The sequence below is a fragment of the Scophthalmus maximus genome, chromosome 7 (genome assembly GCF_022379125.1).
Source record: "Scophthalmus maximus strain ysfricsl-2021 chromosome 7, ASM2237912v1, whole genome shotgun sequence".
In the NCBI taxonomy this organism is placed as follows: domain Eukaryota; kingdom Metazoa; phylum Chordata; class Actinopteri; order Pleuronectiformes; family Scophthalmidae; genus Scophthalmus; species Scophthalmus maximus.
In genome coordinates, this window is record NC_061521.1 from 74,724 (window position 1) to 100,658 (window position 25,935).

The following is a 25,935-nucleotide window of genomic DNA, read 5'->3' on the forward strand; positions in this document are numbered from 1 at the left end:
TATAGACTGGTGACCTGTCTCAGGTTACATATGAAAGAGGTTTTCATTATATTAAAACACAAGAGAGCCAAGGATTTAAAAACACTAAAAACAGAAACAAAACAAAAAATATGGAGCACAAAGTATGCTAAGCATTTTTTTAATTTCGCTAAATACACTCAGTTACTTAAAGTAGTAGGCAAAGGTCTGCATGGAATAATTGACCCTTGTATTATGTTCACTTTTGGGACCCTTTAGTACTGTTCGGGACAAATTGACCCTGGACATTTCTTAAAAGCAATACAGAAATAAAATAAATAAAAACATCCTATACATATATTGTATTTATCTCAATTCCGAATTCATCCGAGTGGTCCGTAAAATAGTGTTTCCTGTGACGTTACCCAAACATGACTACTGTCTTCCAGCAGGCGGCGCCCTATGGACTATAGCGGCGCCTACAGCAAGTAGTAAGTTTGACTTTTTGGGCTTGCCGTAGTGTTGTGCCACATTTAGCGCGAACTTTAATGGAAACCGGAGTATGTGAACCATAGACTGATGTGAGCCGAGGAGAAACAGCTGGAGCAAGACACAGGAATTCCTTTTACAACTCGTCTCGTCCATTGTACTTTACTGTACTACCTGCTGACGCAGTGACCTCCGCGTATAGAGCCACAGCGTCATATTTACACCAGACCAACATGGAAGTGATGCAGGCAGAGCCTCCCGTGTGTCTGGGTAGCAGACGGTGAACGCCCGCACCGCGTCCAGGAGTCCGGGGAAATGGTGAGCGAGCCGTTCTGTCATGACCTTTTCCCCGATGATACGGACCGGTGTTGTAACTTATCCTCTCCGTGTACCGCCGTTGTTGCAGAGGAGGAGTCTGGCTCCCAGTCAGGTCGCCAAGAGGAAGCAGGGAGGTGAATCCTGCGAGGACGAGGAGTGGACATGTAGAACTGTGAGTGAGTTAGCATGGCTGTGACACGCACAGCTGGTTGTACTACCCCAGTGTTTAGGCTTGTGTGTGGAGACGGTAGAGAGCTGGTAGAGACCCGGTAGAGTCCCAGTAGAGACCCAGTAGAGACCTAGTAGAGACCCGGTAGAGTCCCGGTAGAGACCCGGTAGAGACCCGGTAGAGATCCGGTAGAGTCCCAGTAGAGTCCCAGTAGAGACCCAGTAGAGTCCCAGTAGAGACCCGGTAGAGACCCGGTAGAGACCCAGTAGAGACCCAGTAGAGACCCAGTAGAGACCCAGTAGAGAGCTGGTAGAGACCCAGTAGAGTCCCAGTAGAGTCCCAGTAGAGTCCCAGTAGAGTCCCAGTAGAGACCCAGTAGAGACCCAGTAGAGACCTGGTAGAGACCCAGTAGAGACCCAGTAGAGATCCAGTAGAGATCCGGTAGAGATCCAGTAGAGATCCAGTAGAGATCCAGTAGAGATCCAGTAGAGACCCAGTAGAGAGCTGGTAGAGTCCCAGTAGAGTCCCAGTAGAGACCAAGTAGAGATCCGGTAGAGATCCGGTAGAGACCCAGTAGAGACCCAGTAGAGAGCTGGTAGAGTCCCAGTAGAGACCCAGTAGAGATCCAGTAGAGACCCGGTAGAGACCCAGTAGAGACCCAGTAGAGACCCAGTAGAGATCCGGTAGAGACCCGGTAGAGACCCGGTAGAGAACCAGTAGAGTCCCAGTGGAGACCCAGTGGAGACCCAGTAGAGATCCAGTAGAGACCCGATAGAGACCCGATAGAGACCCAGTAGAGATCCAGTAGAGACCCTGTAGAGACCCAGTAGAGTCCCAGTAGAGTCCCAGTAGAGACCTGGTAGAGACCCTATAGAGATCCAGTAGAGATACAGTATAGACCCAGTAGAGATCCAGTAGAGACCCGGTAGAGACACGGTAGAGTCCCAGTAGAGACCCATTAGAGAGCTGGTAGAGACCTGGTAGAGACCCAGTAGAGACCCAGTAGAGAGCTGGTAGAGAGCTGGTAGAGACCCTATAGAGATCCAGTAGAGATACAGTAGAGACCCAGTAGAGACCCAGTAGAGTCCCAGTAGAGACCCAGTAGAAATCCAGTAGAGACCCGGTAGAGACCCAGTAGAGACCCAGTAGAGACCCAGTAGAGACCCGGTAGAGAGCTGGTAGAGAGCTGGTAGAGACCCTATAGAGATCCAGTAGAGAACCTTCTCCAGTGCAGGTTACAGGTGCAGTGTGGGTTACCATGGTGATTTATCTCAGTGAGAAGTGAACCACCTTCATAACCGTCCAGATCCACCATTGAGCCTGAGGTTATCTCAATCACCACAAGTCCTGCTTCATAGTGCAGGCCCCCATTGCCAAATATTGTTAATGATGATTATGATAATAATAATAATGGTGATTATTTATATACCTTGTATAACATGTCTCCAGACAGTCTACAACCACAACCTCTTACGATTTTATAAGCACTGCTGAATTATTCTGAACACATTTGCCATTTTTTTCCTATAGTTTGATGAAAGCTCTTAAATCATTTTCTCACATGTTTGGCATGTGTCATTCATGGAGAAAGTGTGTGTGTGTGTGTGTGTGTGTGTGTGTGTGTGTGTGTGTGTGTGTGTGTGTGTGTGTGTGTGTGTGTGTGTGTGTGTGTGTTAGTGTGTGTGTGTGTGTGTGTGTGTGTGTGTGTTTCGTTGCAGTTAGAATATAACTGAAGTGTGCTGTACCTCCCCACAGGAGAAAAGAAGAAAAAGTAGTGAGATGAGAGAGAACCATATCTCTCCTTTCAGAAAGCCTCTGACTCAGCTCAGCAGCCAGCCTGCATGTACTGATGGTGACCAACATGTAAGCACTGTTGAGTAATATCAAGTGGAATCTGTAATACATTTTGTATGACTCTGCTCAATGTTTAAAATTATCTGCACAGGAGGCATTTATTCGCAGTATCCTCTCCAAGCCTTTTAAAATCCCTATTCCAAATTATACAGGTAAGGTTTCTCTCATCACCACAGCTTCTCTTCCATGTATGGACTGGTACATGACATTAACAAGGATTACTTCCACTGCTCTGTCGATGACTCGCCCACAGGCCCGCTGGGAATCAGGGCACTTGGTCTGAAGCGTGCAGGAGTGAGGAAAGCACTTCACGATCCCTTCGCAGAGGATGCTTTGGTTCTTTACGAGCCCCCGACTCTGAGTGCTCATGACCTGATCAAAGCTGAAAAGTAGGTCCCTGCCTCCATCCATCCATCTAATCACCTCTCAGTTGATTCTCTGGTGAAAAGGCTTAATTGGATGAGCCAAGTTCAGACAGAAGCAGGTAAATGATTGAAGCTGAGTGCTGAAACAGAAAGCCAGAGGGTGCGGTCGAATTGTCCTTCCTATCATCTTTTCCTATCTACTGTTCCTTGACCTCAGAGGAAAACGTCATGCGGTCAAGGAAAGGTGTAAAGTAGGATTCATAGGACTTAGGAAAAGCCGACAGCGCTGCTCAGAGAATCCGACTTTCACTAAACTACGTCATCATGCAACGGCGGATGTTATTGACGTGCATCTCCGAAGAGAGAATACAAAAAAAATGCAGGGGCTCCATCCAGCATTTTTCAGTGTGTTTTACCACCGTGTGACATCAGATGTAAATTATTCATATGCAACGGTAACTTAAATGACATGCATCCCTTCTTGATCATATTCATACTCTTCTACTTCTTCTACTTCTATTTCGGATTGAATCGTTTACGTTGCGCATCGTGTGTCACGTTAATTATCGCTGCCGCAATGAATTGTGGGGCGTCTATATCCCCTTTCCTTTCGCATAGGAAAGTCCAGTGTAACCTATGCTAAAGGAGATAGGAAAGGAAGCATTGAAGCATCTTTCCTATGCATTTAGATAATCAGAAAAGCTCTTATCATGGCTGCCGATCAAATACTTCCGTGTCACTTCAAGATTTAGAATACTTCCTAAGCAAATTTGACAATTCGAATGTACACCGACTCTCATCAGGCTGTCTTCAGGTGAGGAGACAGTTTGAATGTTTAGTTCAAGTTGTGAGTACTTACTTACATCTAAGTTTGTCACCATACTGAGTACAATGCAAACTCTTGTACAGTACCAAAAAAAAGTCCTTGATCAGACATATTAATAATAAATAATAATAATACATTTTATTTATAGTGCCATTTTCATCTCAAAGGTCTACAGGTTATATTACATGAAACACAATGATACAGACACTAATTATTAACACATACACACATCTTATTGACTAAACACATTAAGAACAGTGGTGTAGTATACTGCATGTAATAAAAAGTCCTTTTTCTTTTTCCTGTCCAGAGAAAAACTACCAGTCCATGTTGTTGTGGATCCAGTTCTAGGAAAAGTGCTCAGGCCCCATCAGAGAGAGGTAACAGATTTCTTTTCTTCACTGATCAAAATAAACTAAATTGATAGTTAGATACATAAGATTTTCATGTTACATTTATCATAACATCGTTGTAGACAATTTCATAAATGAACTGACATTCTCCAGGACAGATTGAGAAGTCAGTTCACTCTAAGAAACAGTAGATAATAAACATACCCTTTTTAAACTTTTAACCACTTCTCACAGTCTCCACCCATGAGACGTGAAGACTTCCAGTAAAAACAGTTGGTGTATGATAAGATTTCTTTTCTCTGCAATTAACATGCACGTTGTTTGGTTTGTTGAGGGGGTGAAGTTCCTGTGGGAGTGTGTGACAGGCAGACGCATCTCAGGATCGTACGGCTGCATCATGGCTGATGAGATGGGCCTGGGGAAGACTCTGCAGTGCATCGCCCTCATGTGGACCCTGCTGCGTCAAAGCCCCGACACTAAGCCAGAGATAGACAAGGTCATTGTGGTTTCACCCTCCAGTCTGGTTCGCAACTGGTACAATGAAGTTGGAAAGTGGCTGGGGGCACGCGTCACACCAGTGGCCATCGATGGAGGTTCGAAGGATGACATCGATAGACAGCTAGGTAGTTTACCTCTCCCCTCCCTTTCATTATGAATATCCACAGCAAAGCTCATGGAGATCTTCTCATTTGATACGTTGTAATGTTACTCAAATGTCATGGGGAGCCTATAATCTCATTGTTGTGAGGCTGTGGCTCAGGAGATTCAGAGGATTGTCAACAATTCCCAGGGCCGAAGTGTCCTTGGGCATGACACTAAACCATAAATTGTGATTGACGTGATAGAAAAAGCACTGTGTTTAGGAGCTGTATGAATGTATGTGAATGTTACTTATACTGTAAAGCAATTTGAGTGGTCGATAAGACTAGAAGAGAGTAAATATTGGGGGTTAGTTTGAAGGATGAGGTATATATTATATTACAATGATAAAGTCGTAATATTATGAGAATTAAGTCATAATATTATTAGAATAAAATTGTAAATTTATGTGGAAAAAGTCGTAATATTATGAGAATAAAGTACTGAAAGAAGATTTTTTTTACTTTATTTAATATATCACGGAAATAAACAGCAACCCAGGAAACAGACCTGAGTCTTTTCAAAGTCCTGATTCTGATGATGAAAATGGGATGCTGATGTGCCAAAAATGAATTATCTCCTTATTTGAGGAACTTAGACTGAAGTACAGCTTCACAAAGTTCTCCACAATCCTCATTTCAACACATCTTCTGACAATTCTCCTCTAAAATAACACGGAGACAAAATTAACGACTTTACTCACATAATATTACGACTTTATTCTCGTAAATTTACGTCTTTATTCTCAAAAAAAAAATTCTTTGTTTTCTCTCAACGTGGCCCTAAAAAAATCATGTTATATAATTCTTCTGGACTTTTTTGAAAGTTTCTTATAACAACATAACTTGTTTCAAAGAAGTGTTATGGAATAATGATAAAGTGTTTATTAGGGGTTTTGTTTTCTGTTATTCTTAGTGAACTTCATGTCCCAGCATGGTTTGAGAATACCCACCCCAATCCTGATCATTTCCTATGAAACCTTTCGACTGCACGCTGGGGTTCTGCACAAGGGCAAAGTTGGACTCGTCATCTGTGACGAGGTATTTCGTCTCATCTGTCTGATTCATTTCATCTGTGTTTGTGTGCATACCTCGACTATTTACGTTACATTACGTTCATTTAATTGCCGCTTTTTGTCCAAAGCTACTTACAGTAACTGCTTTCAGTCATATCACAGGTAGGCCAACCAAGAATCAAACCCACTGAGCTTCTGTACTGGAGTCAGGAGTGTAACCCACTGAGCTAGACCAGCACAAGGCTCTATTCTTCAACCAATTTTTTATATTAATGCATGTCAAAACATCGTTGTTAAAGTGTATGCAGACGATGCAATCATTTTCACATCCAGCTGCAGTGAGCCATGTGCAGGATGAGCTTTCTACATCATGGCTCCTGTTGAATACTAAAAGTCAACAAAGTCACAAAAGTTTTGGATAAAATAAACCTGGTCATTTCATCTTTGTATTTTTTGACAAATATTAACGATTGGGTTGTAAGAATTAAAAGAAGAAAAGCAGATATACTTATTTTATATATGGATTTGCATGGGCTTGTTCCACCACCTTCATATTTATTTATTTATTAAACAGAAGGCAACAACTGTGAGGTGCCTCATAAACTGCTGTCAGTAAAGGGAAGTAAATATTGGTTTGTTCTACATATTCCTTTTTCAGACACGTCTCAAACCTGATCTGTGATCGCTTAACTCCACATGTTCCATAATGTATTTGTATATTGTTACCTGTAATGTTTTTGTTTTGTTACCTAACTAGGGACTGCGGGTGTAAATTAAATTCTGCCTACAATCCGTCTTTTTTACATCTTGCATTTTATACTGATGTGCATTTCCCTGTCAAATAAACAAACAAACAAATGGGTAAAGAGTTGTGCATGTGTAGGGCCATCGACTGAAGAATTCTGACAACCAGACATACCAGGCCCTGAATACCATGAGTGCCCAGAGGAGAGTGCTGATATCAGGCACTCCCATCCAGAACGACCTGTTGGAGTACTTCAGCCTGGTCCACTTTGTTAATGCTGGGATCCTCGGTGAGTAGACACACACACACACACATACACACACACACACACATACACACACACATTTATGTTGGGGTTTTTTTCCACCATGAAAACAGGCACAGCTCAGGAGTTTAAAAAGCGATTTGAGCTTCCCATCCTGAAGGGTCGTGATGCAGATGCCAGTGACAGAGACAGACACACTGGAGAGGAGAAACTCAAGGAGCTGATCAGCATTGTCAACAGGTGACCACAAAGCTCCAAAAACAAAATTCAATCTGCCATAAAAGAAGATTTTATCCACTTAGTCCACTTCTACTTTAGACTGGTACAGTGATTGTTTATTCTGATTTCTGCTTTCTTTCAAAACTTCTGATGGGTCACTGCTGTATCAATAACTAAAGTAACAAGCAAAAATGCTGACACATCCAACATGTTTGTGTTCATCTGGCCCTCAGTGACTGAGTGTGTTGTGCCTCTGCAGGTGTCTGATCAGGAGAACGTCTGATATCTTGTCAAAGTATCTTCCTGTGAAAATTGAGCAGGTTGTTTGTTGCAGGTAGGTTGATTCACTCATGTCCTTGGGAGAGATTTAGATGCTAAAGGAAAGATGGAATATTTAAGAGATGTTTATCTCTGGATACGTTTTATACATGTTTTTCTCAGTACATTACTTTGAGTGTATACGTTTGTTTGATGTGTGACCCTGCAGGCTGACTCCTCTGCAGACAGAGCTCTATAAGCGCTTCCTGAGACAGGCCAAACCCGTCGAGACATTACAGGAGGGCAAGATAAGTGTCTCCTCCCTGTCTTCCATCACATCACTCAAGAAACTGTGCAATCGTAAGTGCTCATACCAATTATAGCATATCGCTCTTTACAGTGAGGCATCAACAGAAACTCATCCGGATTTGAAGAGAAGTTCAAATGTAAACTTTAAGGGGAAACAGGCATGTAGTATCCATACACTTATCAAGAATCATGTTCTCGACCCCTGCTCTGCGTCCCAGATCCAGCACTCATCTATGAGAAGTGTGTGGAGGGTGAGGAAGGCTTCGAGGGGGCTCTGGATCTGTTTCCACCTGGCTACTGCACTAAAGCTGTGGAGCCTCAGCTCTCTGGTAAGAACATATACACTACAGCTCTGGTTGTAATTCAAGACTACAGCATGATTGACTCCATTTCTAATTCAATATTTGTATTGTCTCAGGGGTGAGAGGGGTGGGATAACTGAGTTCTGATCCTGGTCAAGATGCAAAGCCAGTGTGGTTATTTCTGGATGACATTTTAAACCAATACGCTGTGTGCTCTGTCTTGGTTAATAGGAATATGTCTAAATATCCTTAAAGATCTTGTGAAAAAGTTTTTTGATACCTCGTATTTATGTGTGACTGCTAAAATGTGAGACTATTGATTGATTGGCATTTACAGTAGCCAATAGTGCTGAATGTGCATCACACACGCTGATTAAACACCCCATGGACAGGATGATTGAGGAAACTGTTTTACGGGACAAGAAAGACAGAGATTTAGATAGTATTAAAATGCTTTGATATTGCTTTGATAACAAAAGATGAATGAATGGTTCACACAAGGACACAGGATGAAACACTTCCTCACTGTCCGTTAGCTGTCGCTTTTGTGTGCGCTGAAAAAAATCTGGGTTTTTGGCTCAGCCCATGCTCTGTAAATCGTAAACATAAAAATGGTGCGGACCGCACCAAACAACACTGCAAGTGCAGTTTGTAAACGTCTCTCGTCAACACCTTAAGAGATGTGCTAGTTGGTGGTGCTACCACGCGGTTTTGACCTAGTGGTTAGTGCGTCAACTTCCATACCGGAGGTCATGGGATCGCTGCGCTGCCAGAGCAGTAAAATCACAACAACAAAGAGGGAAACCAGTTTTCTCCAAAAGCCCCCTAAATGGATGTTGAGACTAGAAAAGCTAACAATTAAAATAAACTGAAAATGTTTTTCATATTTGTGATTACATTGTTTCCATGTTTCCAGGGAAAATGCTTGTTCTTGACTATATCTTGGCAATGACCAGGACAACAACTAGCGATAAAGTGGTGCTGGTCTCTAACTACACTCAAACACTGGACCTCTTCGAGAAGCTGTGCCGATCGAGAAGGTGATTTTTAAGAAAACATCATGTAATTGTGTCTGTTTTCTATGATTGGTCACTTGAAGCGAGTAACAACCACTCTCCTGGTCTTTTACAGATACCTCTATGTTCGACTGGATGGCACGATGTCCATCAAGAAAAGGGCCAAGATTGTGGAAAGATTCAACAGTCCATCAGTGAGCTTGAAAACACTTTTTAAAATTACTCTGTGGCTTTGAGAAAGCAATTGACCATCACCTGACTATCCGTTTTTCAGAACCCAGAGTTCATCTTCATGCTGAGCAGCAAGGCTGGTGGATGTGGCCTGAATCTGATTGGTGCTAATCGTTTGGTGATGTTTGATCCCGATTGGAATCCAGCCAACGACGAGCAGGCAATGGCCCGGGTGTGGAGAGACGGCCAGAAGAAGACCTGCTACATCTACAGATTGCTCTCTGTGGGTTCAGACTTCTTATCTACTGCTAAAATTCTGCAACAAAATTCTGCAAAAAAGTCATCATTAGATGGATCAGGGCTGTGGGGTTCCCACACTTGACTTGTGTGTCTTTGTGTGCACAGACGGGGACAATAGAGGAAAAGATCCTGCAGAGGCAGGCCCATAAGAAAGCACTGAGCAGCTGCGTGGTGGATGAAGAGCAAGATGTGGAGCGCCACTTCTCTCTGGGTGAACTCCGAGAACTCTTCACACTCAACGAGGAGACCACCAGCGACACACACGACAGGTTAAAAAAAACGAATCATTCTTGCAAGTTGTTTTGAAGTTTATGTTGCTTACTCTGCTGATTCCCCTGAGATGAATTAACTTTCTCAAGACAAAGAAAATTAAATACAATACCGAAAAGTGATATTGTGATAAGCGTACACTTGAAATGATATTCACAGAGTCAGACTTTCTGGAACAATAACTTCCAAACGAAACTCTAGCGCAGCCTCCTCCCAATCCGAGTAAGGTACACAATGAGCTACTGCATCATTTTCATCCAAACAACCTGAATTCCAGGCTGGAGGACTAACATGGGTCTCAATAAGCAGTGAGATGAGTGCGCAGGGGACTGTCTGCAGAGTGCCAACATTACGTTTCATGTTATAATTATAAGTTTTCACTTTATAACGTGAAAGTTTCATGTAATAACGTGAAAAAACATGTTGTTATAACAGTAAACCTTTCACATTGTAACCTGATACTGATCCATTTTATCATATAAAACATTTGTGCTACTTGATATCAGTGATAGTTACGGAGACCCGGAGAGGACATGGAGAGAAAAAAAAGGAGAAATGTACTTTTGCGAGAACTTGCAAAACTTTGAATGTGCTTCCGGGTCAGTTCAGCACGGCACGGAAACCCAACACAACAGCGGAGTAACCGGACTTTGTTGTGTTTTCTTGAAGACGTTTCACCTCATATCGAAGAACTGAAGAAGCCTCTTCTGTAGGTGAAACGTCTTGCTTGTGATTCAACACTTTAGCAGAAAACTATGACCGGGATGAATGAGGATGTCCACAGACACAACAGCCGTGTGCACACACCTGTGGGAGAGGTGTATAGAGTTTTATTTTGAGATTGGCCTCAAATATAAAGACTTTAAATAAGTGCTTGGCAGTAGACACTGCCCAGCATAACTTACGAGTGGACGCAAGCGGCCACTCGTCGCAAAGTGTATTGACTTGGCAGTCCTGGTGAAAATCATTAGCAATGAGCATTAGTTACATGACAGCTAGACTGTCACATAAGAAAAAATGTACTTTTGCGAGATCTCGCAAAACCTTTGCTGTAGATGTAATGTATTGAAGCAGCCTCTCCTCCTGCCTCTTGTGTCGTCATTAGGTTTCGCTGTCACCGCTGTGTGAATGGCCAAGAGGTTCGCCCCCCTGCAGATAACTCTGACTGTACCAGTGACCTTTCCCAGTGGAACCACTGCTACAACAAGAAGGGTCTGGGGGACCAAGTGTTGAAAGCCTCCTGGGATGCTGCAGTCTCCTTCGTCTTCCACCAGCGCTCTCACGAGGATCAGAAGGGTGTTGCATAACACAACAGACTTCCTGTCACACCACTACCTGTATATACTTTTGCTGTAATTATGAGTTTTTATGTTGATGTTTATTTTATTATTAAAACAGAAAGAATAAATGAGAATGGCCGGTATTCAATCAATCCAACATGAATGCAGTATCTTCAACATAAATAAGTTATAATCACCCACTGGACTGTGAACACATCTTAACACTGATAAAGACTTTACCAGCTGTGAAGCTTCATCTTCATGTATCTGTTGAACTGTGGTGCAGTTGCACCTGTATCCAACTCACTTCATTGTGTGGAGGTTGAAGTGAAGCAGATTCTCACCTGTCTCTGACTCACGGTGGATTGTGGGATTCAAGAGGCTTTAGTTTCCTCACTGTAGGATAGACATGTGCATCCAATATTGCGCATTTCAATAGCACAATTCACATAAATCCCAGTACATTGAAGGGCTCCATAGTGACTTGTGGTGGTGCAAGTGTAAGGAAGAGGCAAGCATGTCGGCTCTTCCGCCTAACTGCCACTGATGCTGCTGTATGATTATTTAAATCAAATACAAAATTTAAGAATGTCTTTTCATGTTATTTATTTCTTTGTTGGTCATTTTTTTGTGTTTGTCATTCAGTAAGATTACAAACTACTTAATGGACTTACATGAAACTTGGTGATAGAATGGGACATGGGGCAATTAAGGACCCATTAAAACTTGGGGCAGATCCTGACAAAGGGTTCATTGATCACTCTATAACATTGCTGACAATGACCTTTTTGATATTTCCACCAATTTCCAAGGGAATAATGCATGGAGCTTGATGAAAAAACTGGCATATTTAGGGGACTGATCTCTAGGCGTGTGTACTATTTTGTGCGGCCTGATTAAATTTAAGGGGACTGTTGGGCCTTGGCAGAGATATTCGCTTAGTTCCCATTCTAGATGAGAGCCATTGTAGTTACAGAAGTCATTTTCTACAGCCCATGTGAGAGGTGGATGAAAAAGCTTGATGAGGATAAGACCAGCTAAAGAGATTTTCACATATCAACCTAAAGTTCTTCTGATTAACCTATCCATAAAGCTTTGGTGAAACAAATTGTCCCAAAAATATTTTTTTTAACATGGATGATAATATAGAGGATGATATCAAGGTTCCATTTGATCGATCCATGAGCTCCAACGAACATATTAGATCTCTGACTCGATCCTGTTCCTTTCATTTGAGAAACATAGCGCAATTCATGTCTTTTGTCCCAAATAATGAATTGTAAATGCTAATTCATGCTTTATTACTGCCTGTTTTGATTATTGTAATTCACTGTTTACCTGTCTCAATAACTCATCTCTCGACCGCATACAGATAGTCCAAAACACTGCTACCAGGCTCCTGAGCCAGTCCAACAGATGGTCACATATAACACCTCTCTTATCATCGCTGCACTGGCTTCCAGTAAATTTTAGGATTCAATTAAAAATCTTGGTGCTCACTTATAGAGCCCTACATGGTCAGGCCCCACAATATATTTCAGACCTCTTACACCACACACCACTAGCCGAGCTCTTAGGGCTTTTACCAAAAACTTACCAAGTGTACCTCGGACTTGTTTTAGGACTAGGGGAGATAATGCTTTCCAGACTGCAGCCCCTAGGCTTTGGAATAGTCTTCCCATAGTCCTGAAGTCATTGGATTCTGTGGACTGAGTCTTTTAAAAAAACAGCCAAAAAAGCCAGATACATGTTATTTCAAGTCAAATGACTATTATTGATTTGACTGGAATTTTTGTGAAAAAAAAACAGAAAGGAAGATGACATCTGTGTGTCATAGGGTGGTTTTGAACTCACAACTATCGGTACATAGGACGGACTAGCAATGATGCTAAACATTAAGGGTCTTCGTTTGGTCGCTATCACGCCTTCTTATGTGTCGGCGAGTGAGGTTTACACGCAGCGCAGCAGAGCACTCGACTGGTTAGACCACCGCACAACAAAACTAAACGTGCAAGAATCTCCTTTTTAAATTCCAGGAAGGGGCTTATCTGGAACAAAAGAAACCCACCCGTTGAGAACTCCCGTTGGTGAAGCCTATTTCCTATCATACTACTAACCCCCTTGTCGTACATTCAGTAAGAATCTGAAACCAGTTTAGAAAGTCATTAGCCCTCCGTAGCCTCCCCTCTTTGCTCCAATAGTTAAAAACTAGGACGTATTATCTGTGGATTAAAGAAGTTATGCATTATCTTAAACTAGGGAGATAAGATCGAAGATAAGATATTCTCTCTAAGGGTCTGTTTCGAAGTTTCATGCTTTTTGGCAGCCTTTTTTGACATTTTTAGAAAAATGGAAGCAAAGAATGTAACCACGAATATATTGTTTATTCCTATTTTGTTATTATTATTCTATTTTTTTAAATAAAATTAAAAATCCTATTCTCCTTTCAAAGTGACCGGCTTTAATTGTGTTGGTCTGGTAGGTGGGTGGGTGGGTAGATGTTCGGGATTAGCTTTGTTTGTATTTTGTTTATGTCTTTAAAAAAAAAGCCCTTGATCAAAACAGAACGTCCAGATGGCCAGTCCACCCCTGCTCGCTCCAAGCGGTCGAGGCAGATGTCAGGTTCTGATAGAGATTTCTTCCTGTTAAGAAGATTTTTCTCTTAACAGTTGCCAAGTGCTTGCTCATTGTGGGAACTGTCTGGTTTCTCTTATATTGCGAGGTTGTGACCTTAATGGGTAAAGAGACTTGATGTAACAATTTGGTGCTATAAAATTGATAGTGTTGAATTGAACCATGTTTTATCTTGTGAAGCACTTTGTGACTGGAGTCTGTGAAAGGTGCTATATAAATAAACATTACATACTTACTCCAGCTTCCTCTCTGCAGGTGCTCAGATTTGAGAAATGATAAAAGAGGGTGATTTCTTTATGAGTTTCATTTTATGAATTTAAAATTTGGATAATATAATTAGTAGGCTAAGGATATAATGTTCATTGCTGAAAAGGTTGAAAAAATAATGAATTATTGTTATTGAGTGCAATTTCTTTGCCAAAATACGTTTTAATATGTAACTGTAAATTTAAAAAAAATTAATTAATAAATTATTAAACAAAAGATAAAGGAGGAATAGTGCAGGGTTGCACCAGAGTCTGTTCAGGGATTATTTTACATTTATTCATTTGTCTGATCAATTTTGAGCAAATCAAAACGTCTGATTTGTGGCCTTTTTAAATACAGTCTGTTTGTTGCCCGCAATCAATCCCCCAACAAAAGCTACCAGTTGGTGGCGGTAATGCGCCATGTCGATGTGATGTTAACCGCCGCTCAACGTGAAGAAGAAGCAACGCGACACTATTGGAGGGGAGCTCAGAGCAGCAGCCGGGAGCAGCCGGGAGCAGCTTGAGCTCCGAACAGTCTTTGCCGACCTGCCCACGATGTGTCCTGCCAGGTGTGAGCATCCCAAGTCACGACGTTAGACAAAGAAAAGACACACGAATGCTGCACTATGCGCAGAGCCGAGCCGACCAACGTGACGCAGACGTGTCTGAAGGAAATATGTCTCCGTGCTGTCAGGAAACACTTCTCTGCTCTGGACTTCCGGGCTGTCCTCGGTAAGTGACGAAGTGTTTCTGTGGCGTTACTTCAACGTTACTCTTTGGGAGTACGAGCGGCTAGCTGTCCACCGTCAGTAGAAGCTAACATGGGACCGATATCACTAGTCTGTGAAGGAGAGGTTCACAGTAGCTGTTTGTGGCAATGCTAGTTAATATTCCAAAGTAACGCTCCACTCCTGCAATCATTCCAGAGGTATCTCACAATAGTCAATTTGACATGAAGGCAATTGAAGTTGATCAAACAGTCTCAGGCTGTTAAAAAAGAACACAATGACTGTCTGGTTTCTAATGTGGACCGTTGTCAATTCGGAGGCACCTCACGTTAAAAGGTGTGTTTGTTGTCCCCCTGGTGTCACAGCACTCATTCACAGACAGGTGTTTTTGGTTTAGTTCAGTTTTGCTTCAACTTAACTCTGGAGCTGCTGTGATGTCCACTAACTGATCTGCCACAACTTAGATCTGCCGGCACCTCTCATAAGGGATCTCCTTCCACATTTGACTGTGTGTCAGCTGGATGAGCTTCAGCCTGAGCTAAACCAGAGAGGTAAGAGTGTTTAGTCCCTTTTGATTCGATCAGAGGAATTCTCAATGAAGTTTATATTGAATGTAATTGTTGTTTGCCTTCTCTCAGGGATATCAACTCACTCTGGTTGGGCTGGAATCCTGCAGGACATGTATGGACCTAACTATGTAGGTGTAATGTCTCCTTAATAAATGAAGACCCGTGTGTAGTAACATCTGGAATCCATATGTGATTCAGGGCTGCAACTAACCATTATTTTCATTATCGATTAATCTGACGGTTATTTTCTCGTTTAATCGATCAGTGGTTTGGTCCATAAAATGGTGAAACATGGCGATCTCGTTTCCCTAAACCCAAGATGATGTTTTGTTTAATCCACACACCAAAGATATTTCTGTTTACTGTCATAGAGGAGCAAAGAAACCAGAAAATATATAAAATATAAAATATTTAAGACGCTGAAATCAGACAATTTTACTTTTTTCATAAAAACTACTTAAACTGATTAATCGATCGTCAAAATAGTGTGCGATTAATTTAGTAGTCGATTACTAATCTTTTAACTGTTGCAGCTCTAATGTGATTAGTGTCCTGTGTTCCATTTTCAGGAAGTAGACTTGCACACAGAAGAAAGGGCCAAACATGAAGTCATGAGTCGACTTTTCACGCTAGTCTTTTACGGCTTCACAAACCACTTCGTCGAAAGAAACATCACAAATTTGAGCACATCATCCTTCCTGTGGGCTGCGGCTAAATGTATCAAACATTTTTTACTCAATGCAAACTTTCACAAGCCCCTTCAAAGGTTAACTGCTGAGCAGCAGCCTCTTCTGAACCTCCTAGAGAAGCATATCAGGAGCGTTGCTGTGGTGCAGTCCATTGATGTATCAAAGAGGAAGACACAGACGTCATTGTACATTCTCCATCGGCTGCTGGACCACGGAATGGCTAAAAAACTAGTCGTAGATGTGAGGTGTCCGATCGCACTGGCCTGGCTCCTACATGGAAGGGGATCTCAGGATGCAACTCCTGAGCTGAAGAGCCTCATGCTCTGCAAGAGGGAAAGCTCTATATCACAAGCCGCTGCAGCCAGAGCAGACATCGCTGGTTGCAGCGCAGGTCGTGAGACCAGAGCTTCAGAAGATGAGGACGATCCAGTCATCCCATTCAAACGCTCCATGTTGGATTCAGCATCACAGGAGGAGGAATCTGGAAACTGGAAACCAGGTCCAGATTTCACTGTGGACCCTCAGGTTCTCTGTCGAACCTTCTCTCCGTGTGATGATCACTCGGCAGGGGCCTGTACATGGGGACAGATTGACTGTCTCGAGATCAGGGAGTGTCGGTCCGTCACCCTCAGAGTGCTGAACTCCGCCCTGCCCACTTTTTTCTGTCTTAGGTCTCTTACTCTTCACAGCTCTGGTAAGTTAGTTCATGAATGTACCCGTAAGTCGGGGTTGTGATGACAGTCCGCATGCCGAAGTGTCCTTGAGCAAGACACTTTACCCCAAATTGCCTCTGACTGTTGTGCTGGCAGTGTATGAAAAAGCACGGCAATAACGGTCGATAAGATTAGAGAAGCTCCATATAAATACCGTCCATTTACCATTGACATTAAATATATGTAAGTATTTTCTGCTAGCCATAATGAAATATAGAATCATTTGAGTTGCGCAGCACTGATTTGTTTTCCTGTGTGTCTATGCAGTGACCCTCAGGGAGTCTGATGTGTTGGGCTTAGCCAGAGCCCTGAAGCAGCTGTCTGAGAGCTCCCGCAGCTGCCTCACCTTTCTCAACATTGGTGTGCTGCCTAACGCCAAGCTCACGGAGATGCTGCTGGACGCATGCCCCAAGGTGACGTCCCTGCATGTGGAGATCCAGACCATGATGTGGGGAACGCTCGTCCAAGCATATCATCCCAGGACTGCAGAGTCAGACAAAGGTGCTATCATGCTTCTACTCAAGTGGAGTTATGATTAAATTGAGCAGGATTAAAAGCATATTGTTGCTGTGGTTTCTTGTACCGGTTCAGTTATACCTAACTAACTAACTAGACTAACACTGGTTAGTAAGAAAGTCATCTCAGTATTGTGCAATGTTTTCATGTCATTTTTAGGCTTTAATACAAAGTTAAAAAGAAAACAACCTCTGCAAAAGAAAGCTTTGAGATTGCCATATTGTGATTGCATATGCTGATGTAGCTGATGTAAGTAGTAGTAGTTGTTGAACCACCCGATGCTTCAGAATAGACTGAAAAGTTGCAGATGCCAGGAATCTGTGATGAGAAAATATAAAGGTCTAGAGAGCAACCAATTAAAGATTTTACACAAGCAAACAACCACTTTAAGATTATAGATTAAAGCAAATTATGATATTGATATTTGAGGTTTTTATTAGTTTGATAACAACATAAAGAACTCACCAATCTTAATTTAAAAAAAATACGAACAGACAGAGTTTTGCTTAGAATCCCTTACATTAAATTTTATTTGTATAGTGCCAAATCACAACATACATCGTCTCAAGGCACTTTACATAGTGAGGTTGAGACCTCACAAAATTACAGAGAAATTTAATCAATTAATCTGTCGATTATTTTTGGTATTAATCGATTAGTTGTTTGGTCCATAAAATGGTGAAAAATGACGATTGTTTTCCCAAAGTCCCAACATGATGTTTTGTTTTGTCTTGTCCACACAACAAAGATATTCAGTACTGTCATAGAGGAGCAAAGAAACCAGAGAGTATTCACATTTAAGAAGCAGAAATCCGAAAATTTGGATTATTTTTTTTTAATCATAAAAAATACTTGAACCGATTAATCGATTATCAAAATAGTTGGCAATTGTTTGACTGTTTCTGACAATAATAATACTGCCACATACATGTAAAGACATTGTTAATGATAATAGTAATATGAATGTAGTGCAGATGATAATTTATAACAATAAGGATCCTGCAGCTCTGGAGTCAGTTACATCTAGTTATTGAAGCGTTGTGACCAAGACATTATCATCGCATCATGCTCTATGATTCTTATTTCATATCAACATGATAAAAGAAAAATGTCTATTAGTCTATTTACACTGCATTTAAATGTGCTTTACAGTACAGGTGTAAATGCAGCCAAGACACATTGAAGACCGATTGTTTGATCCGATCAGTCCAAACACCTCTGCAGGAGGCCAGAGACACATTATGATCACATTCAACAGAAAAGTTAATGTAATTGTGTCATCGATCCACATACATACTACCAGCTCTCTACCTCCTGAAGCACAGCTTCACTGATGGAGACCATCCTCTTCTATTCTTCTTCTATCTTTTGTTGTTTGTTGTGTTTTTTGGACCTGCACTAACAAAAGTGGGATGTGATGTGAGCTGGATCGATCTCAGTGTGGACACGATAGATACGATAATGGAGACACGTTCTAGTGGAGGTGCAGCTGTCCAGTTCAATAGAATCAGCGACTCTTAGGTCTAAGATGAAAACAACGTCAGTTAACATGGTCAGAATGAGTTAATGCTAACGCTGAGTTTTCTGTGTCCTGATTTACTCTGAGCAGAGCTGCCCCTGGAGAAGCTGACAGTCAAAGTAGGTGAGCTGCAGACAGATGTACACTTCATCACATCTGTGCTGAGACGCTCTCCACATCTCACCTCACTTCACATAGCTGGGATCAGGTTACCAACGGGCTCCTCTCTGAGCCAGCTGCTCACCACCATCTCAGGTAATGTGCATGTCTAATTTGTTTGTCTAAGATAAGTTTTCTATTAGTGTAGTGCAGTCTGTGTAGTTTAGTAACAGCAGCCTGGATGATGTATCAGTGTCATGTATCATGAAGTAATGACATTTTTTTCTACTGATAGAGTCCAATACCTGCCTGAGGAGTCTCAACCTGGAAGACATGAAGCTGTCTGATTGTCTCCCTGAGATCCATAATCTACTGAGAGACTGCAAGCTGGAAGGTGAGAAAAAGAAAAGACATATTAATGGAGTTCTGTGTCCTTTGTGAGGCTCACATTAGTTCCTTTGCTGCTCGGCATTTGTCTGTGAGAGATGGCTCTGTGTGTGAAGAACATACAGTTTTAGATATTGCAGAGTAATAGTACAAAGTAGACATTGCCTGCATGGCCTTTAGCATCAACATGATGTAAATGTAGTCATTTTCACTGTTGTGACAAAAGGCTGGGTAGAGATCCATTGCTGTCTACATCTTTGTAATTTGTCTCTAAGGCAGTGCCGAGACATACAAATGGTGTTCCCTGAGAATCTTTTTTCTGCTCAGCCAAATATGACAAACAAAGCAGCTCCTCCCCTCCCTGTCTTGAGGAAGCCATCCTGTTTTCTACTATGTCTGAAGTCTTCTGCATCCATACAAACCTTAAGATGTTGTACTTGACTGTGTCCACCTTCAACACATCCTCAATAATACTCAGTGGAAACACTTTCTTACTTGACTGCTCATTGAAAAAAAAAAAGTTCTTATTTGAATGCAGTTTTGGTAGTGGCTACATAGATTTACTTCTGTTCACTATATCACCTAAATCCCCAAGGTTCAATTAAAGAGATTTAATATAAAGTTTAAAATCACTTAAAAACAGAAGTATCCTATCAGGTTAAAACACACCACGGCCTGTGCTACAAAGCAGGATTTGTGGTTATTGAGGTAACTTGACTGTTTCTGTCCTACGAAGGTTTCTGTCCATGGTAACTTATGCTGAACCACTAACTTAACAGATCAAAACCTGTCAACTGCTGAACTACTGGCCAATCATATCACTGGAAAACCAGAGTCATCATTCTACAGGATCCTGACGGGGACAAAGTGAAAAATAGTAAAGCGCAGCAGAATTAACAGGCATGAATGGAAATAAAAATGAAATACTATATATTATATCAGAAAATGATAATCCACACACTGATCAATATTTCCTATGATTATAATGAACAATTTAGTCTGATTTATCTCATCACTCATTAACTATTACTCTCTGCTTTAGCAGCAGACTCATTACTTCAACTTCTCTAAACAATAGTTTGTTCATCATCAGACAAAAGGGAAAAAATATTCTCTCAATCATAAAGTTGATGAAATGTCTATGCTTATTTACATTATAGTATTTTTCAGACTAAGTATCAAAAATTCTTTCAATTGCACTTTTCTATTCTAGTTGTTTAATCATTTCACTTAGTTTTGTCACTTTTTGATGTTGCTTCAACAGAATTTACCTGCAGATGTCATTGTTTCTTCTCGTGTCATATTAACAACTTAAGTCATGGGTCTGACAATGTCGCTTGTAATTGACGACTCCGCCTCTTCCACATGAACACGCTTATAGCCATGTTGGAAAGCCCAGGGTGACCTGGGACAGTTGATAACCAGCTTAGTAGTACAAGTTATCAGGACAGCCAATTTTTGGTTCAGTTATGCCAGATAATGAAAATCACCTCTGACTCCCTCAGAGCTGCGCTGTAATGATTGCCGGCTTCATGAGTGCAGTGACACGGAGCATTGTTTGCAGCAGCTGGTGGTTGCTCTGAAGACGGTGCCTTCTCTCCACACGCTGAGCCTGGCTCGGAATCGACTGGGTAAGCTCACCCTCCACAGTCCTCATCAGTCCCACAACAGGATTCAGCTCAGGGAGGCATCAGCACCAAAACTTCTATGGGAGGCTTGTAGTAGTTCTAAGCAGTGTTTACCCAGCTGTAGTTGCTAATCCTTTTCAGGAGTTTTTTTCGTGGATCGAAACCATTAATGTCAACTAGGGATGCACCGATATGAAAATTTTGTCCGATGTCGATAACTGATATTAACATTGCAGTTATGGCTGATAACCGATATTTACAGATGTCGATATGATCTCTATAAAACACGTTTCTATTTAAAATCCACTTTTATGCATATTTTAAAACAAAAACTGAATTTGAAAAATGTCTCTTTATTTCCAAAACATTTGGAAAAGCCCATGAATCAGAATTACAAGGCCACCATTTAAAAACACAAGTGACAAATAGAAACGTTTTGTAGTCTTCTTTTACAACATTAAGCAAGTGTATATGTTCAATAAAGTCCAGTTGGACTAAAAATTTATGAAATAGGATCATAAATACAAATAAGGACTGTAAATACAAATATCCTGATAAGGTTTTATGACAATGAAATTTGCTAATATTCATAGCAACCAACACTAGTATTTTTTAAAGGGCAAAACATGTTTGTTTTTTTTGTTCAAGCACATTTCAAGTCACATCTATGAAATATGTGAAATAAAAAAATATTTAAACATTTCGTGACTATATTCTCGATAACGAAACTTGAGAATATTTAAAACAGACATTGACACAAGCACTGAAACAGTATTTGGGATACATAGCGACCATGAAACGACAGCAGTCTATCAAACTGCAAAGTGCCAACAACTAAAGTTACTTTAATTGGGGACATGCTGCGGTGACGTATGGTGTCACTTCCGGTTGCTGTCGCTTCTGTGAACTGTGTTTAGCCACCGCTCCTCCTCGTCTCTCTTTAACACTGCTGTTTCCTCGAACTACTGGGACAACTAACCACTCCACTCATCCTTGTTTAGTCTAAACCCTCACAACTAACTCACAGCGGTTGACACGCTCTTATCTGCTCTCCGCATCGTAGCTTAGCTAGTTAGCTTTTGCAGCTAACGATGGCTTCTCCCTCTCCTCCTGTCTCCTGCTGTGTGCTTCATGTTAGTTACTCCTCCGCTTCCTGTCCTCCTCAGCATGTGGGGGGGGCGGCTGTGGCTCTGGACGTAGAGCCGTTTGTCCACAAACCCGAAGGTTGGTAGAAAAGCGCTATATAAATACAGTCCACAGTCCATGTAACATACAATCATTCGCTGCGTTTGTCTTGTCACGTGCCCATACAAACTTTGCTTGGCAACAAAAATCAACAGCTAGACATAGGTTTTTTACATTGGTGCAGTTTTGCTCATAGGACAGATGTCGATTTATTAAAAAATGACGAACATCGGCCGATACCGATTTGACTGCTGATATATCGTGCATCCCAAATGTCAACTATAATGGGTTTTGATAATAGTTTGATGAGTCAGGTCAAGTGAGAACAGCCTCAGTTTCATTCCCGTTTAGTAGAGATGTGACTGGTATGTGTGCTTTGCTGTTCCTCTGACACTACATTCAAACTAGGGGTGTGCGAACTGAAGATTTTATGCCATTGACGATCTTAATTTGGGATATGACCTGCTTTTCAGAGGAATCGTACAGATCGCGGGGAAGTTGCTCGTTACAGAAAACTGCGTGTGCATTCACTAGAACCAAAAGATATTCATTTTTATTATTATATATATATCATCATATTCGGCGCTGCTAACGGTATTGATGAAAATACATCTTATTGTTATTTTTCTTTTCCTGACATTAGAAACTCACTTGTTTTTTGTCCCCATTGTTGTTGTAGTTTTATTTTTTTTGCTCACTTGTTTTTTTGGAGGGATAGCCTAGATGGCGATAAAAATTTGTGATTCAGATCTCGGATTGTGATTCTAACCCAAAAGATGGTGATATGATCTTTTGGCCAGATCGCCTACCCCTAATTCAAACTAATATGTTTTCATTTTAAAATGCTGTTTTAAAACGAACGTTGCAGCAGTGATGTGATTTAAAACTAAAACTAGTAGTGTGGATGTAGCCTAACTCTGAATAGTTTCATCTGCCTGTCTAATATCACTGCATATGTCTACAGCAAAGAATGTGTGTGTGCTGGCCGAGCTGTTCTCAGGACCCTCCCCCAGCACAGTGAAATGGCTCGACATCAGGTGAGACCTGCCTCATGTCATAAACAGTATGTGTACAGTCAGTGTATTTACTTTAACTCAGTGCCATTTCAGTGAAGTATACACTATATACCTAAAAATCATCACATTTCCAATTATGATGGCATCATTTGGTCATTCTTATCCAACATTCAATTTTACTTTACAAGTAAAGGTTGTATCAAATCAAATTTATTGCACATTTAAAAACTACAACAGTTGACCAAAGTGCTGTCGATAAAAATATCCCAAAACCCAAGAACAAAAACAAAGCTCTACACCAGTGGTTCCCAACCATTTCTTGATGGACCCATATTTTTACCATAGAATACAAGTTGCAGTTTTCTATGCAAATGACACAATCGACTCTAATTTTATCCATTGCCTCTATGAAGCCAAACTCTATGTAACTGTCATGGTACAACCTCCTATTCATCTTAAGAAATTCAGCACTCTCTTCTCCCTGACGCTTTGCCAACTTATGTAAATTCGCAATTCCGTGATAAAAGGCTAGACAATTTACCTGGTTTGCACAGTAACCGTCTTTTCCCGTCTTCACATGGTCTCATCCTCGCGAGATAAAAAAACCAAAAACGTTTATAATCATGTTCAGTTTCAAACACCTTTATTTATTCCAAAGGGCAATTCAGTTTCAACCGTCTACAAGCCAAAAACATTCGGGGGGGCGCTGCGATGGTCTGACTCTGAACCCTGACGGAGGAGCTATATGTCTGAGTATGACGATTAAATATCAAGGGACTTGAAATCTACTTCAAAAACTTTACACAGTATTTATTTTTTATTTTGAAGGTCTTTGTTGTCCAGAGGCAAGAAAAACTAAGTGAAGCCTTTGGAATGATCTTCATTTACTTTATGCACACAAATGTGTTCAAAAAATGATCAGATCCTCATCTAAGTTACTTAAATGAACAAACAATCTTTTTAAACTAATAACTAGTGCTGTCAATCAATTAAAAAACAACAACTAATTCATCGCACAATTTGCTGTGATTAATCGCGTTTAATCACATTTTCTTTCTTAAGATGGAAGTTTAATAATAATAATGGATATTTAAATGTAAAATTATGGAATTAATGTAGAATCAACACAAAGGAAGTATTTAAATTCAAATACTATTGTTTAATAGCATCTTTTTAACTTTGAGCACAGATTCTCACCTGGGGGGGGTGGGGGCTCCCATTGGAGGGACGGGGCGCCCCCCTAATTCAATGGTAGGGGAAACACTGCTGCAACCAGTGAGAGCAACAAATAATGTGGTGTCTGTTGAGTGACATGAAAATGTCAACAGATGAGAGAAGAGAGGAGATGTCTGTGATGATAGTTTCACAATGTCTGTGAACCATTGTTGCCGTTTTTGTGGGAGAAATTTTAAAATATTAGTTACATTAAGTCAAATGCTCGTTCATCAGTGGCAGCTTTGGTTGTTTACATAAGTAGCTTCTCTCCGCGTGACCGGCAAGATTTCTCTCCCCTCCATTGGTAGTCTGGCAGAGCAAATTAAATGAGCTCCCAGAATTCGTCTAGGTCCCAGACTCCCTTCTCGCCACAATGATGCAGGAATTCATGCTAAAGGAGCACCGACCAATTATTGAGTGCATAAATGAACATACTTTTCACTAGTTGGCCATTTATGTATATAAATCCTGTTTTGATTGATCTAAGGAAATATTATAATATTTTGAGATACTGGATTTTAGATCTTAATAAGCTGTAAGGTTTTATCGTTGAAATTAAAACAAGAAAAGACTTGAAATACTTCACTTTACGAGTAATGAATCTAGAATATATGAAATTTTCATTTTTTAAATTAAAAATTTATATATATTCAATTTTTTTGGACATCATGTGTGGCCTTGTGTCCTTAACAGCTCCAACTTCATTCGGCCTGCTGAGCTGCTGGAGTTGGCTCACAGACTGAGTTCACATCGCCCCCCACAGCGACTGGTCCTCGACCTCAGGAGGAACCCTGGGGATCGAGACCCCGACACCTGGAACGCTGCACTGAACAAGCTCCGCCCGCTCTGTGCGCTGCTGGTGGGAGTGTGGAAGTCGTCTGACACAATGGTCGACCACATCAGCAACATGTGAACAGGAGGCTGTAAACCGTCAGCACTGTGTATGCAGGTGGTCTGTTTTAAGTTTTCAGTTCAGGAAAAGCCTCAATTGCAGCATGAGCTGCACCAAGCTGCATGAGTGTCTAGCTAGTACAGTTATGTAAGAACATAAGTGTTGTTCCTTCATAATTGGTTGTGACATATTCCTTATTTTTGATGTATAATTATTGAATGTATGTGTAATGTGTGCATGGAGTGAAAAGAACAGCATGTTGTGTTAGTTTGACATTTGAATCTTTTATTAAACCAGGGTCCCTTACCCTTCAGAGACTCTTCTCGGACAGAATGTGAGTGACAGTGGATGTTCAGATGAGGAGCAGTTTCACAGCAGCCGTCTCACACTGTCTTTGATTTTACATTAGACAAACAGCATCAACACTGACCACCAATCCATCATTAGTAGGAACCAAGTAGAAAAAACAATCGGAGAAAAGGGATTACAAAGATTATAATAGTATGGATTAAAGGATTTTTTTTTTAAAAGGTAAACAATGTAACACTTTAAATTCAGTGTGTTCTTGTATATTATCACTTTTGAGTAAGTTCAAGAGAGTGAAGACCTGATGTCTGCATGCTAATTGGTTGATTTGCATTCACACCTTGTAATTTTTTTTTATCAGTTTGCTCTTTTATTTGTGATTTTAATAGTGAAAAGATTAACTGTCAAAACAGATGAGCTGACCCTTTTTTGGATAATCCAATGGCTGTAGATGGCACATAGCAAGAGGA

At 41.0% G+C, this 25,935-nt stretch overlaps 2 protein-coding genes across 7 annotated transcripts; both read left to right on the forward strand.

Moving 5' to 3' along the window:
• The first annotated feature begins 455 nt into the window (after positions 1-455).
• On the forward strand, positions 456-11,250 carry LOC118318689 (DNA repair and recombination protein RAD54-like). Its single transcript, XM_035648592.2, has 18 exons — positions 456-765; positions 854-937; positions 2,690-2,797; positions 2,880-2,940; positions 3,042-3,177; positions 4,290-4,359; positions 4,667-4,955; positions 5,887-6,011; positions 6,870-7,020; positions 7,110-7,236; positions 7,475-7,549; positions 7,703-7,833; positions 8,001-8,111; positions 9,001-9,124; positions 9,216-9,294; positions 9,375-9,554; positions 9,677-9,840; positions 10,947-11,250. Exons 1-18 carry the CDS (start codon positions 763-765, stop codon positions 11,146-11,148), a joined length of 2,220 nt encoding a protein of 739 aa, XP_035504485.1. The 5' UTR covers positions 456-762; the 3' UTR covers positions 11,149-11,250.
• A 3,214-nt stretch (positions 11,251-14,464) lies between these two features.
• LOC124849348 lies at positions 14,465-25,481 on the forward strand. Of its 6 annotated transcripts, XR_007030984.1 has the most exons (12): positions 14,465-14,735; positions 15,196-15,282; positions 15,370-15,428; positions 15,870-16,683; positions 16,970-17,203; positions 18,828-18,992; positions 19,132-19,230; positions 20,729-20,854; positions 22,018-22,075; positions 23,001-23,073; positions 24,961-25,052; positions 25,083-25,481. XR_007030984.1 is itself a non-coding variant. In XM_047333316.1 (11 exons), the coding sequence occupies exons 1-11, from the start codon at positions 14,630-14,632 to the stop codon at positions 25,178-25,180; spliced, it is 1,953 nt and encodes a 650-aa protein (XP_047189272.1). In that variant the 5' UTR covers positions 14,465-14,629; the 3' UTR covers positions 25,181-25,481. The 6 variants fall into 6 exon arrangements, 4 of the variants coding, with proteins under 4 accessions (XP_047189272.1, XP_047189273.1, XP_047189271.1 ...); XR_007030985.1 differs by lacking the exon at positions 25,083-25,481 and having other exon boundaries at positions 21,990-22,075; positions 24,961-25,030; XM_047333316.1 differs by lacking the exon at positions 22,018-22,075.
• Positions 25,482-25,935: the final 454 nt, after the last annotated feature.

Bases quoted from the DNA above. Each gene is read 5' to 3' on its own strand.
- LOC118318689 (XM_035648592.2), top strand. The intron at 7,550-7,702 runs GTAGGTTGATTC...GTGACCCTGCAG, and splicing joins GAGCAGGTTGTTTGTTGCAG to GCTGACTCCTCTGCAGACAG. The intron at 9,841-10,946 runs GTTAAAAAAAAC...TGTCGTCATTAG, and splicing joins ACCAGCGACACACACGACAG to GTTTCGCTGTCACCGCTGTG.
- LOC124849348 (XM_047333315.1), top strand. From the start codon at position 14,630: ATGCGCAGAGCCGAGCCGACCAACGTGACGCAGACGTGTCTGAAGGAA. The intron at 15,283-15,369 runs GTAAGAGTGTTT...GCCTTCTCTCAG, and splicing joins GCCTGAGCTAAACCAGAGAG to GGATATCAACTCACTCTGGT. The intron at 16,684-16,969 runs GTAAGTTAGTTC...GTGTCTATGCAG, and splicing joins TCTTACTCTTCACAGCTCTG to TGACCCTCAGGGAGTCTGAT.